Source organism: Zootoca vivipara, chromosome 9 (genome assembly GCF_963506605.1).
Source record: "Zootoca vivipara chromosome 9, rZooViv1.1, whole genome shotgun sequence".
Classification (NCBI taxonomy): domain Eukaryota; kingdom Metazoa; phylum Chordata; class Lepidosauria; order Squamata; family Lacertidae; genus Zootoca; species Zootoca vivipara.
Window position 1 is genome coordinate 73,676,809 of NC_083284.1, and position 14,901 is coordinate 73,691,709.

The window sequence follows — 14,901 nt, forward strand, 5'->3', positions numbered from 1 at the left end:
AGTATTCCCTGTTTTGGCATCTTCACGTCCAAACTTTCCCTTGGCCCATCACTCCTGTTCTTTATATGCAGGAAAGATTGTAACAATTGCTATGTTGAAAGGGAATCTACTGATTTGAAGCACACCTGTCTCAGGTACAAATCTTCATGATGTGAGAGCATAAGGATGCTTTGTGGGCACTATGGCTGGAGTGTTAAAGAAGCCCAGGAGAGGGAGCAAGACACAGATCATCCCTTTTCACTTGGGAAATTCCAGATAACTAAATCAAAATTGGGGCGCCCGAATGGAGTGGAGTTGCAGAAGGAAGCGGGAAACAGAGTAAGCAGTGGGTTGCAAAGCAGATACGTGAGAGGATCAAGGGAAAAAACAGGCCAAACAAAAAATGGGAGCTAGGGAAGGCCTCTAAGCATGTCAGTGGATGATCACAGGAGCCGGGAGTGTGGGGGCAGAATGTAGAGGACCAAGACCCAGATACTGACTGAATTCCAGTTATTGGCCTGAACTAATTAGCTAAATCTTTAACTGCAGATGTCTGGCAAAATGTTATTAGACGGAACATATAAGTGCCATTGTTGGTGTCCTATTTTAACTTTAAAGGTAAAGGGACCCCTGACCATTAAGTCCAGTCGTGACCGACTCTGGGGTTGCGCGCTCATCTCGCATTATTGGCCGAGGTAGCCGGCGTACAGCTTCCAGGTCATGTGGCCACCATGACAAAGCCGCTTCTGAGCAGCGCACGGAAACGCCGTTTACCTTCCCGCTTTAGCGGTTCCTATTTATCTACTTGCACTTTGACGTGCTTTCAAACTGCTGGGACCAAGCAACGGGAGCTCACCCCGTCACAGGGATTCGAACCGCCGACCTTCTGATCAGCAAGCCCTAGGCTCAGTGGTTTAACCACAGCGCCACCTGGGTCCCCTATTTTATTTTATTTTTAACTTTAAAGAGGGAAAAATTAATAGATGCATTGTAGCTTTGGAGTGTACGAAGGCAGTCAAAGTAAATGTCCTTAAAACAAAGCGAAAAAACAAACAAACCTGCAGCGGGTGGGGGACTGGAATAAGGCTACCAGATTGTTGTTTTATCAGCCTGAACCTATGTGTTTAATCATAATCTGAACAGTAACAGAGCTGGTGAAAATGTGGCAACCTTAGATTCATTTACTGCTTATGACCATAATCCAAGATGGGAAGAGAAAGACACCCATCTACAGAAGTCAATTGAATGGAGAATGTCAAGTGTCCCCACAAAGCTGTAGTCCAAACTGTATTTTACAGTCATAAAAATTAAGAAGTGGTGGTGAGAACTTGGTCCGATAATTTGAGGGAGGTAATAGCATGTCCACTGGATACACTTTCCCTTTAAGCAGCTGTAGTGTGCAGTTTGAAAGCTCCAGAACTATGGTATTTTGTACCTGTTATTTTAAATATTTCTAAGCCATCTTTCAAGGCAAAAAGCTCTTCTAAGGCAGCTCACATAAAAATATAGACTTGCAATGCAAAACCTTAATAGAATACCAAAATTTAAAACAGTAGTTAGAACCAACCATTTTAAACACTGTTTAAAACCAATAATCCAGAACTTGTGAGAATGAGACTAAAAAAAAAGGATAACCTCATACCTCTCTGAATTTTTATCATTGAATGCCTTAAAGCCGTCACTGGGTGTCTCTTGGTGTTTTCCAAAACAAATAAAAGTTATCGTGTTAATAGTCCCTCAGAGGATCATTATGAATAGCTCATGACAGTTATTTTCCAGATCTGGGAGGAGGAATGTTTTTTTCATTGTCTTCAAAGACAGATGGCTATTTCTGCCATATGGCATTCTTCAGGACCATAAATCAAAGTATAGCCACTCCTGTACACGACTCGGAACAAATTTCTGATCACTAAGGATTTTTAAGTAATGGGATTATTATAAACTGTTTGACAAACGTGGCTATAATAAAGCAATGTCTACAAAGGTCAAAGGAATATCTCAAGGCTGCTTGTTGCCAGCCCAAAATTTGGCCTGTATTCGTAATTCCAGCAGGGAAATAGAAGCTAAATAATGCAGTTTATGATGCAGATCTACATGTCAAATCTATACATTCACTCGTTTACTCTGTACAACAGTCACAACTGTCTGATCCCATCGCAAAGCAACAAGCATTCAAACTAGATATATCCAATAGAACTCTATAGCAGGGGTCAGCAAACTTTTTCAGCAATTGGCCAGTCCTCAGACCTTGTGGGGGGCCGGACTATATTTTGAAAAATATAACCCAGAGATGCATTTTAAATAAACACACACATTCTACTCATGTAAAAACACCAGGCAGGCCCCACAAATAACCCAGAGATGCATTTTTAATAAAAGGACACATTCCTGGACCGTCCGTGGGCCAGATTCAGAAGGTGATTGGGCCACTTCTGGCCCCCGGGCCTTAGTTTGGGGACCCCTGCTCTATAGGATAACCCACATGGTCATTTCCCATGCATTTAATTAATTGTTTGATTAAAATTCCACTTTTTCCCCCTCAGGGAGCTCCAGGTAGTGTAGACGGTTCTGCCCCTCACATTTCATCCCCACAACAGCCCTGTGAGGTAGGTTAGGCTTAGAGGCAATGTCTGGCCCGTGGTCACCCAGTGAGCTTCATGGCCGAGTACGGGGATTAGAACCCTGGTCTCCCAAGTCCTAGTCCAACACTCTGACAACTGCACCACACTACTACAATGTGCAGAGCAGGGGGAGAAAACTTCAGGCTAGAGGAATCTGATTTGGCTTTCATGTCCATCCGCTAGAACCAGGTGCAAAAATACTCATCGTAGCAGGTAGATGCATGCATGCTAAGAATTAAGGGACAGGGTCCCGCTGAGTAGTTGCTCAGCCCAGGAATTTGCAATCAGCCCAGAACCAAGTTCACAAGTCCTTTCCCACAAAAGGCCACTATTATCTCCCCAACCCAGCAACTTAACGTAGGGAACAACTGAATAGGTTTTGTTCCTCCTGAGTGAGATGATTCAGACACAAAGCTCTTAATAAAGCACTCAGAAATATGCTTAAAATAGCCTTTCAGCAGTGTCATTGTACAAACTCAGGAGTATACATTACGCACAAGAGCTCAAAATCTTTTTAGAAATTGATTGGGTGGGTGAACATACTGAAACTTACTTCTGATAAGGCAGAAATACGTACTATCTGTTAGCGGTTCTGACAATCTGGGTGAGGATATATCACTGTGCTCTGGGAAAGGTTACACTTCTTCTGAAGTGGCAGGTGTGCATCTTCAGGTACGGCACTGGAAGGTCTTCATCTGTTCCTTTCCCTGGATTTGCTGGTGGAATTGGCAGAAACACAGACTGCCTTTTAGAGGCTGTGTCCGGTTGCTGGAAACCACAGGAGGGGGGGGGGGGGTGAGAGGTGCCCTTGTGCTTGAATTCTGCTTGCTGGTTTGCCATAGGCAACTGTTCAGTCACTGTGAGAACAGGGTGCTGGGGCCATGGGCCTGATCCAGCAGGCTCTCCTTATGTTCTTATGCAGCTTTTCTTATAGAGGCTGGGCCTCCACCCTCCTCTAGACTAGATTCCTACAACACTCTCTACATGGGAACGCTTTTTGAAACAATCTGGAAACTTCAACATATGCAAAATGGGGCGGCTTGTCTGTTATCTGACCCTGGAATATAGCAGCATATATAACATGGATTCTGTTCCATTATGCATAGGATGTACAGAAGCAAAGTTTGATAATTTTAGACTCTGGAGGTGTTAGAGGGTAATATGCAGGGCCTGTTCTAGCGTTTTGTATGTCCTTGAACCTCCTTCCACTTATGGTCGTGGGCCTATAAAGGTTCAAATATTCAAATACAGTATGTGACGTGAGGTAGTGGACAACGCTGATCATATTTGAGGGAAAGGTGGATTAACAACTAAATAGTGCTCAATTGTGGACAAGCCATTGTCCACCACAACAGGTACTGTCATCAAGATGTGAAATAGGTACAGTGGTACCTCGGGTTACAGACGCTTCAGGTTACAGACTCTGCTAATCCAGAAATAGTACCTCAGGTTAAGAACTTTGCTTCAGGATGAGAACAGAAATCGTGCTCTGGCGGCAACAGGAGGCCCCATTAGCTAAAGTGGTGCTTCAGGTTAAGAACCATTTTAGGTTAAGAACGGACCTTCAGTTCCTAACCCAAGGTACCACTGTAATATTCCCAGCATTCTGCTCCACTCTGTTCCCTACTGTCATGCTTAAGTATAACCAAAAGAAGCCAGGATGGGGCTATGCAATTACTATGTGAGGGATATGAACAGGCTTCCTCAAACTCAGCCCTCCAGATGTTTTGAGACTACAATTCCCATCATACCTGACCACTGGTCCTGCTAGCTAGGGGTCATGGGAGTTGTAGGCCAAAAACACCTGGAGGGCCGAGTTTGAGGAAGCCTGGATATGAGGGACAAAGGACTCAGCTAAAAGTGCTTTATCTGTGTTGTTTATGCATTCTAACACTGTGAAGCCAGATGGCGCTGTGGAGTTCCATTTTTGCTGACCCGATTATTCATACAAACTTTGCAATGCATTTAACTGAAACGCTTCTTTAATGTATCTAGATCCAGCCAGAGACTTGGTTTTGTGAACTTTTTTGTTTGCAGTCTGCCTCATTCTGCAGATTTTAGTTGCCACGAAAGAGCGGCAAATTGTTAGTTATTTAACGCATTGCTGTTTAATTTTTTCTGCCAGGGAGCAAGAGGTACATGTGGGATTTTCTGCCTCAGGTACCAAAATGAATTGACCAGCCATGAGTGAGTAATGTGTACTTCGACATAGGGATGGAATATCCACTGTTCCAGCTCAGGTAGCAAAGCATATTGGACTGAACGTATTGGTGAGCAGTTGCCATTATATCCCCTTGCATGCCCAAAACAACATGCGTGTGTCGCACGTGTGTCGTGCGAACGCTCCCTATCTCCTCAGGGTCCTGGAAAGTGGTTTGCCAGTAAAACTGAATTGATGTGTCACGAAATGATGCATGTCTAAAAAGTGTGTTGTCAACATGATAAGTTTAGAAAGCTCTGATCTACAGGCAAACATGTTTATCAGTTACCCCAGGTCAACTAAGCTTTGGGTCATCCCAGATAAAGCCAGTGGACAGACTTCCCCCCACAATGGCATTATATCTGGCCTAGTGCTTCCTTTTTGGCAAAGACCCGCCACATTTCAGTAATTGCCCATATAAATGGTAGGCTCTTCTTCCTGGGCATTTTTTAAGCTGAAGTTGGATGGCCATCTATCATGGATACTTTAGTCGAGATTCCTGCATTGTAGGGGGTTGGCTAGATGAGCCTTAGGGGTCCCTACAATGCTATGATTCTATGTACGAATGCATAAGGAACTGGGCTTCGCAAGCAAAAGTCCACACCTCCAGGAAAGAGCGCCTTGCCCAAGGAAACTGCCCAGCGCTCCTACACATGAGTAATGAATGTGTGGCGGGGGCACCACAAATGAAGCTTCAGGAATTATTTGGCTGTAACATTTTGCGGCGTTGAAAGGTCTTCTCAACGCGGCCAGAAGTGGGCGCCGGCGCCGGATCGACGACTGCAGCTTTCCCCGGCAACACGTCGCAGCAACCCCGGACGCTTCCCTCCTCCGGCCCCTGTGGGCTGTAGCTCCGGAGGGCGGCGGCAGCGGCATCCGCGGCAAAGCGGGGGGGGGGGGCGAGAGCCCGTCCCGGTAGCCTCCACCCCGCCCCGCACGCCCCGCCTTCAAGCGCCGGAGCGCCCCGCCTGGCCTGCCGAGCCCGTGGGAGGAGGAGGAGGCGGCGAAGGACGCAGGAGGCCGGCGCCTCGTCGCCGCAGGAGAGAGAGCCTCGGCCGGAACCTCCCGAGCCGCGCAACAGGTGCCTGCCCGGGGGATGCCAGCGTCGCCAGCCCGACAGCGAGCCCAGGCCGGCGGCTGCGGCGGCGCCCCGGAGCGGGGAACAGGCGCACCATGAGCACCGGCACAGGTAGGCAAGCGCCGGGGACTGCGGAGGGGTCTGGAGCGGGGGCCGTCGGAGAGGGGGGCACGTCCCCCGCCTGCCGGGCAGGTTGCCTTGGCCACGGGAGGAAAGCGCCCTGGCGCTCGCCCGCCATCGCCACGGCGCTGGAGTCACGTTATAATGCGGCGGCGGCGGCTCCTCGGCAGGCGGGCGGGCGGGCTGGAGGTGCAGCGGCGGCACCGTGGGAGCCGCTCTTCTCTCCCGCCTCCCCGGGGGAACCTGCGGCCGCCCTGGCTTCGCTCCAGGGTGCGCCAGGGCGCTTCGGGAGCGAGGCGGCGGAGCATCCTCCGCGGGCACAGACGAGGCTGCGGTGGGGCGAGCGAGGCGGGGCGGCGGGCAGGGGCTGCCTCGGGTCGCTCCGGGGCTGCAGCCGCGGCTATGTGGGTCAGGCTCGGCGCGCCCGCTTGGCGCATTTCGGGGCCGGGCGCCTTCGCTCGGCTTCGCGGCTTTCCGTCTCGCCCCTCCCGACCAGCCCCTCCGAGGCTCCTCCGCTTCAGGGAGGGGCCGCCGCGGTCGCTTTGCTGCAGAACGAGCCGCTCGTGTCGCGTTGGGAACGTGGAGGAGGACAGGGGCGGGCGGCTGCTCCTGGTCTGCTCTGCTCTCATGCGGCTGTTTCTTCGTAGCTTTCAACATTTCTGCTGCATTTGGGTTGCTGCGTTGGGGTGCCTCTTTGAGGAAAAGCGGGTTATACGGTAGATTTTAATGGAAATGACTGTATCTGCTAGCTAGAGTGAGCGGCGGAATGCAGTGCTGGCGAAGATGATTGAGGCTGCTATCTGGGGCCGCCACAAAAAGGAGTAATGCACTCTTAACTGCTTCCACCCTGGTCCATATCTCTGGAATTGAGGTCATGTGTTCACTCAAATTCTTACAAATGACATTGCTGATAAAACATGGCATTTTGTGTCCTCCCATTTTTGGTGATTCCCCCGCCCCTGGCTTTGAGTCCAGTTTTTTTAAAATAATAATAAATTATTTACATGTCACCCATCTGACTGGGTTGCCACAGACACTCTGACTTCCAACAAATTATAAAACCACAGTGAAACATCAGACAGTAAAAACTTCCCTATGAAGGACTGCCTTCAGATGTCTATGGAAAGTAATATGTTTATCAACTTAATGGGAGGGTGTTCCACAGTATGGGTGCCACTACCGAGAAGGCCCTCTGCCTGGTTCTTTTTGACCTCATTTCTTGCAGTGAGGGAACTGCCAGAAGGCCCTTAGAGGTGGAGCTCAGTATCAGGGTTGAACGATGGGGGTGGAGATGCTCCTTCAGGTATACAGTACAGGGCCAAGGCCATTTACAGCTTTGAAGGTCAGCCTTGTGTACAATGGCATTGTGTGGGTTGACAGCACCCAGGTTTTGTGCATGGCCGGGGTGGGGGCACATGCCAGTGGGGTGCACAAATGGTGAACAGAGCCCTCTGCCTCCACCCACTAGACCAGGCACCCCCAAACTGCGGCCCTCCAAATGTTTTGGGCTACAACTCCCATGATCCCTAGCTAACAGGACCAGTGGTCGGAGAAGATGCGAATTGTAGTCCAAAACATCTGGAGGGCCAAGTTTGGGGATGCCTGCACTAGACCAACCCACCTGCCGCCGCGTCTCAGCTGCCAGGGCTGCTTGGTTGTCGTGGGGGGGCACCTGATTGCGCCCCCTCAAAAATGTGCGCTTAGGGCCATGGGTCCCCCTTGCCTCTCCCACGCTACGCCCTCTGCTTGTGTGAACTTGCCGTTGCTTCACCTGGCAGAGAAGTGAAGCAGGTGGCAAAATCCCACCTTTCTGAATTGTTTTGCGTGCCTTTCCTGGTTGTATCGCTGCAATTTCCTGATCTGCACCCATGGTGCCATTTCAAAAAGCTTTAAATTATGCAGATCAGATACTTGGGAGAAGAAGTATAGTCTAGCGGGTAGAATGTTGGACTTGGACAAGGGAGACGTAGGCTCAGATCCTTGTCACTGAGTTTACTGGACAACTTCTGCCCAGTTTATGGAGGAAAGGTGGGACAAAAATATGATAGAGGGCTAAATCCAACTCTTACCCTCCTAGCTTCCATGACTAATCTGCTTGTATCTTGCTTCCATAGCATCGTTCCTCCTTGCTATTTCTTAAGTTTATTTAATTTTCTGTTTTATTTTTTTGTTAAAGTGCATGCAGGCTAACAAAAAGCAAATAGTGAGTGTTCAAATGTGTTAGCCCACAATGCACCTTTCACTCTTCATTTGCAGTGGGAGTGGGCATTGAGGAGCATAGTGGGGAAAGAAGTGTTTATGTTGCATGCCATGTGTGGAGCATTCACTTCTTTCTTGCTGATTGCAGAAGATTCAGCATCCCTAAAAGATCCTCATGTGCCAAGAGCAGTGCTGACTACTTAAAATTAGGTGCTGATAGCAGTGATAGCACCAACACAGTTCAGTAGCTTCATGGTTTATTTAACAAATGCCACATTTCACTGTTTTTTCACTTCTAAGGAAACACACTTAGGATCCAGCTGGCAGACTTTAGGTGCTGGTTTTGAACTGGAATGCCACAATTATCTATATCTGGTTTATAATATAGCAGTAAAATAAGGGCAGTAAAATAAGAGAAGGTAGAAATTTATACATCAAGGGGTGTAGCGTCTCCCAATGCAACCAGCCACATTTGACATCTGCATTAGCAGGAACAGAAGTTACCTATGTTTATCTAGGAGTTTCCTATTGGCCAAGAGCAGGCATCCCCAAACTGTGGCCCTCCAGATGTTTTAGCCTACAACTCCCATGATTCCTAGCTAACAGGACCAGTGGTCGGGGAAGATGGGAATTGTCGTCCAAAACATCTGGAGGGCCGAAGTTTGGGGATGCCTGGCCAAGAGCATAACTTTGCATCACCGACCAAGTGTTTGTGGATGTATGAATTCTCTTAAACAGAGAACAGCCTGTATTTTTGAAATTGGAAATGTTTAATAAAATGTGGAACTATTTTCTAGGTCATTTGTATGCTCTTCTCCTATCTTTTACCGTTTGGCTCTCAAGAGTTTGCTATTTGTGTTATACAAACAGTACTTAGATTTGAAATCCATTTATAAATAGTAAATACTGGAAATGAACGTGCCAAAATTTGGGCGTTAGATGTAATCCTGCATAGCTTTCATGCTGCACGAGGCATTGGGGCTTGCTCAGCTGGAGAGTGGGAGTGGCTTCACACAGCAGTATATCACAGGTGAAACCGCTGCTGTTGTCCCTCTGCTTCCAGCAGCCCGATATTGAAAGTGGAGCTGGTAGCAAAGGGAAGCCGCTGGGTGAAGCCGCCACCTTGGTTTGCCCCTCATAGCGGTCCTGGGTGGTGTATCAATACATCGCCCAGGCCTAATCTAAACCAACAAAAAAGGGAACCAGGAGGGCAAAGGGAGTAATTTGCACTTCAAGGGGAAAACATATTTTTCTCAACCATTTAATAGATATTTCGGGGGGGGGGGGATGGATAGAGTGTAAGAGTTCAGATCTATAGTGATTGGGTCCAGATTGCTCAAAGAGATCTTGATGTCTTAAGTGTTTATCCTCTACTTCAAAGATTTATTGCTGTGGTCCGTGGTAAAGTGGCTTGCAAGCTTCATTCAGGTAAAAATACAATTAAAAACCAGACAGCATCTAGCAGAGCACATTGCAATTGCTATAGCAGGCAGAAAAATGCCCCCCTCGGCATCTGAGGTGAGATAATGTTACAAGGAGAGTGAGGATCCTCTACATTCCAGCACTTTCTTTGTGGAATTCCCTCCCCAAGAGGGCTTGCTTGGTACCTCTGCTGAAGTCTCCTAGGTGCCAGTTATGTCCCTTGGCTCTTATCCTCTGGTGGATTTTCTTTCAAGTGGCATAATTTAGACTGGCTTTTCATCCAAATCCAGTCAGGACACTAAATGGCTGAATATGAACGTGTGAATCTGCACTCCCTTGCTGAATTGCTAGAGCTGCTGATGAACAACGGTAGTTACAGCAAAGTTAAATTTTACTACCTTCCCTGAGAGAGCTCATGTGATTCAGTTTAAAAAGAGAGAGAAGAAAAATCTTTTAAATTTTTTTTTGTTTAAGTGAAGGCTTAAAGGGACTTACAAATTCATTCAGGAAATGAAGAACACTGCAAAGTTAGGGTGTCTTTTTTCTTAACTACAGTACTTGTTCTACAGCAGGGAGCTGTGCTGTACAAGATACTTGCCATTCCTTATTGCCCTTAGGCATGCACTGAGGTAGAAGGCAGAAAACTAATTCTATGCTGTGTTTGCTGTTTGCAGTGCTGGACCACAGGCTGTTTAGTTCTCTTTCAACTAAGCTCCAGTATTAGTCACAGAGACACACAGGAACCCTTGTCCTACCCTAATAGTATGGGATGGTGACAGCTCTAAAGCTGTCTTAACCTGCCAGCCGCCACCCTACAACAACAGCCTGTCTGCAGAGGGAGAGAGGGTTTGCGTGAGGGAAAAGAGAGAACACAGGTGTATGTCTGTCTGTCTGAGTGTGTGGAGATGAACAGAGAACGCCTGCATGTTTACATGACACCTGAAAGCTCCAGTGTTTCCCCTCTGGGAGACGGCAGAAAGACCAAGGGGAAATGTGTGCATGCATGCAGGCCCGGCTCTAGGTGTAGTCCCAGTGGCGCGGGGCGGCAGGGGGGGGCGCTGCACGGTGAAGCCACGCTGTGCGCTGCGAGGGCGGGGGCACCGGAGCGATCTCAGCGCCAGGGTGCCCGACCTGCTTGAGACGGCCCTGCATGCATGGAGGATTGAGATAGCAGAAGGATGCTAACATCATAGCTGCCAAGTCTCCCGCTGAAAAATGCGGGATCAGCAGCGGCGCGGCACCGGAAGTCGCTTCTACGCATGTCTGGACACGCGTAGAAGCAACCTCCGGCGCCGCTCTGCCCGATTTCCGGTGCCCAGGCATGGGCAGAGTGGCACCCAAAATGGAGCCTCCCTGGCAGGTAGGAAATCCGGGGGATTTCCGGGATTTTTTTCTATTCGGGATAACAGCGGGAAACGGATTAAAATCCGGGGGTTTCCCGCGAAAAACGGGAGACTTGGCAGCTATGTAACATGCATGCTTAAATTTACAGTTTCCATGTGTTTTATATCAGAGCCAGGATGTGGTGGGGTGAGGGGAGCTGCCAGACGCATCCCCTTGTGGTGAGATAAGGCAGGAGAGGCAGGCATGCTTTGGACTCTGTTTTATATGAAAAGCACCCCTTTTCAGCCCCTTGCCCCTCGGCACCTATAGGTTTGCCTCTGTCTGGGCTCTTATGCTTTCATACGCTGCATTACATGGGGCAATGTGGCAGCTGCAGCGGTAGAGAAAGCTGCACCTGTTGCATCCCTGCCTGTCGCTAAGCTTTTACAGGCCCACAGGCTGGCCGATGGTGAGAAGAATGGCCGTCATGGCCCTGCATGCACTTTCCATACGCTTTTCCTGGGCCTCTCTGCCAACCATTGCTTATTTTTAAGCCTCCGTTTTCTTCCTAGCTGCTCTGCTCCCTTTGGTCACCCTTGATCTTAGCCACTGGCCAGCACTGCTTTTCTCTCCCCCCCCCCTGCCCCAAATCCTTTCCCTTCCTTCCTACCACTGACATTTACTTCGTGTAGGCCTTGCAAGAATTGGGCCTGCCTTTCCTCACTTGGCCACTTTGATGTATCTGAAGAAGTGTGCATGCACACCAAATCTTATACCAAGAACAAACTTAGTTGGTCTCTAAGCTGCTACTGGACAATTTTTTTAATTTTTTTAATATATTTTGACTGCGTCAGACCAACACGGCTACCTACCTGAATCTTTGCCACATACGTCTTTCTCAGGTCTTTCTTTCCCACCTGTTCTTCTTGCAAGTTCCTCTCTCTAACTTCACTGCTGCAGACTCCCCCCCCCCATATATGGGTTCCTTGCCTCTCAGCATCCTGCCTCCTGGGATCCCTTCTCCCTCAGCCTGCCTGTCCTCCAACACAGCTCCTCTCCCTGGACAGTAAGAGCTGTTCGGCAGTGGAATTTGCTGCCAACGAGTGTGGTGGACTCTCCTTCTTTGGAGGTCTTTAAGCAGAGGCTTGACAGCCATGTGTCATGTTTCCTGCTTGGCAGGGGGTTGGACTGGATGGCCCTTGTGGTCTCTTCCAACTCTATGATTCTATGGATATACAGCATTCTGGTTTCAGGTTCAGCCAGTGTTCACTTCTCCTGAAGACAGGGGTGATGCCACTCCATTTATTTTTCATTCTGCCTGTTTTGTTTTCTCACTGCTTGGAATGTTCAGGAGCTTTTTTTACCTTGAGTTTTGATGTGAAAAAGGTTTTCAAAAAGCATGGAATCTTTGCATATTGTTCACTGGGCCAAACTGCAGCAATTCCAGGGGTCTTCCAGGGGACCAACATGCAGGACACATCCCCAATGTGAAGAACACTCTGGGTGATATTCTTGGCCCTAGTAGCTAGTGTGGGTTGATCCAATATTCTTATCCCATGGTTATATCAAATGACTGATTTACTGCGCAGCCACATTTATACTATTTGCTTTCCTTCAAACATAAACCAGAAGGGAAGTTTCACCCTCCAGCATATCCCCAAAGTTCAGCCATAATGGTCCCTGGTCAGCCAACCAGACACAAAAGGAGCCAGTCATCTTAGGCAGATGGGGAGACCCACTCATGACATCTTTCCCATTGACACGCTGCACATGCTGGCATTGGTGGAAAGAGCTAGGAATACTTGCAAACAAAGTCCTGTCCATCAAAACCATAAGCCTCCTTTTGGCTTGCAACGCAATAGGAAGGCATGATGATAAGAAGCACAGCACAGCTCTGTTTCAGTGGCGGCATCAGAATTCTTTTGGAGGGGTGGGGCGCAGAAGTGCCAGAGCATATTTCTAGGTAGGGGAGTTGTGTGCCACATATTAAGATCTCTGAAAGGAAAATAACAGTATGTGTTAATGACAGGAGACCAGCAAATGAAGGGGTAAGTTGGGAGCAAGCTCCTTCCGGGGTGGGGTGGGGGTGGGGAGCACTTGCCTCCCCTGGCATCATCCATGCTCAGTTTGTGTTCATAAAGGTGGTGAAATCAACCAAGTACTATCATACATAATCACTTCTAAATGAATAATATAGGACAGACTTCAATTAAGGTCAGAAGTACTCCCTTAATATCATTTAATAATGAAAAATAGTTTAGGAAATTGTCTGAATGTGGCCTGCAGTTCTGATAATCCTCTTTTAGAAAAGAATAGGTCAGGGTAATGTCTTTCCTTCTCACTTTCAAAAGAAAATTCCTTAAATAAAACAAGATATGTATATATAATTACAAACAGCTAGAAAAAAATCCAGAACCACTTTCCATAATACTTACATTAATCATAAATACAGATATTAATAAATTTAAAGATAAAGATAAATTTAAAAGTAGAATAAACATGAGAATATTATCTGTTGCTACACACATGTCTAATAAATAACTATTCATTGTACCTACACATCAAATGGATCTTTACTCTGAAGATTGTTGATCCCATGTGCCGTAAATACAGACAATACTGCTATGTTTTGGGGGGTCTTCTGATTTTGCTATAAAAGCACTGAAGTCGCACCCAATGGTTTAAAATTTAACTTTGTTATTTTCTTCCTAAATACTTGCACTGTAGTCATTAATTTCTCTGGTATTGTACTTGATTGTATGTACTGACGTTTAATCTTGGAGCATGTAGCATTGCCGCAATGACATCACACCACTATTGCATTGGGGCATGCTTGTTAAAGTTTGCATTGTCCTAACGGGAATAACAGGCATAACCTTTCTTTCTTGCAGCTTCTCAACCCCAGGCTGTGCACAGCCACTTGGAAAAGCCTTCTGGTGCTGCAATCCTCTGCAATAATTGTGGGAATCCATGCAAAGGAGAGGTGCTAAGAGTGCAAAAGAAGTATTTCCATATTAAATGTTTTGTTTGCAAAGGTAGGAATTCACTTTTCATATTGTCTGCTATGTATGGGCATGGAAACTTAGGTTTAAAAGCCATTGAGATAGGCAGAGAAATGCACATGCCGTTTTCTTCTGGTATGTTGTAATCCTAGAAGAACTTTGCCTGTCTAAAAAGGCACTTTCAGATATTAGGCAAAATGCAGTGCTTTTTCTGTGATGGGAAACATCAGTATGCAATACTAGCACATCTTTTTGTTGTTGTCCATGGCAGCCATTTTGTGGTGGCACCCATGGCACTTTTAGCAAGATTAGAGAACTGGCACTTAATTTTGTTTTATTTACAACGATGACAACAAGCAGCATACTGGACAAATCCAGAAGATAAAAGAAGTGGAGCAGATTGAGAAGATCTATGATTAAGGTCTACCACTTTTGTAAAAAAAAATCTAATTAACATCTCAAGCTTTGAAGAGTAGGAAAGTGGTCCTCTAAGATAAATCTTTAACCTTTTCCTTATTTGTGCTCCCCCCTGTCTAACCTCCATGCCCCTGCAGAGTAGTACTTCTGCCTGATTGATGGCTGGGTCACAGCTTATGGGTTCCAGCAATGGAATGGAATGTCAAGACCTTGATTCACTTACAGCCCCAGCTTTGTCTTGATACATGGTCCAGCTTATTTCTTGTAACAAACAGCCATTTTCCCGTGCAGTTCCATGGCCGGTGTCCCTCCCAGACAGAGGTTTTCAGCTCCTGAATATCGCCACGTAGGCCCTCTTCTCATCATTGGCACATTCCCTCATAACCCTTTGATCCAGTAGCCAGCAGCAGTAGGCATCACATCTTCCAGGTTGGAATGATCTTACTGCTATCCCCTGCGCCCAACATGGTACGAGTGGGAGTTGGTCTTACATATGTTGTTGTTGAGTCGTTTAGTCGTGTCCGACTCTTCGTGACCCCA

At 47.3% G+C, this 14,901-nt stretch overlaps 1 protein-coding gene across 6 annotated transcripts in view; it reads left to right on the forward strand.

Moving 5' to 3' along the window:
- Positions 1 to 5,535: 5,535 nt before the first annotated feature.
- The window catches only part of ABLIM2 (actin binding LIM protein family member 2), an 82,143-nt gene continuing 72,777 nt past the window's right edge, over positions 5,536 to 14,901 (forward strand). For 2 of the 6 annotated variants that reach the window (XR_009558196.1, XM_035112289.2), the window contains exons 1-2: positions 5,741 to 5,989; positions 13,834 to 13,977. Coding sequence is in view for 1 of the 6 variants with exons in the window: in XM_035112289.2 (XP_034968180.2) it covers positions 5,974 to 5,989; positions 13,834 to 13,977 (160 nt within the window). In the remaining 5 variants the exon portion in view is untranslated. Of the gene's footprint in view, positions 5,990 to 13,833; positions 13,978 to 14,901 lie in introns of all 6 variants that reach the window. The other 4 variants (XR_009558197.1, XR_009558198.1, XR_009558199.1 and 1 more) reach the window with 3 other exon arrangements.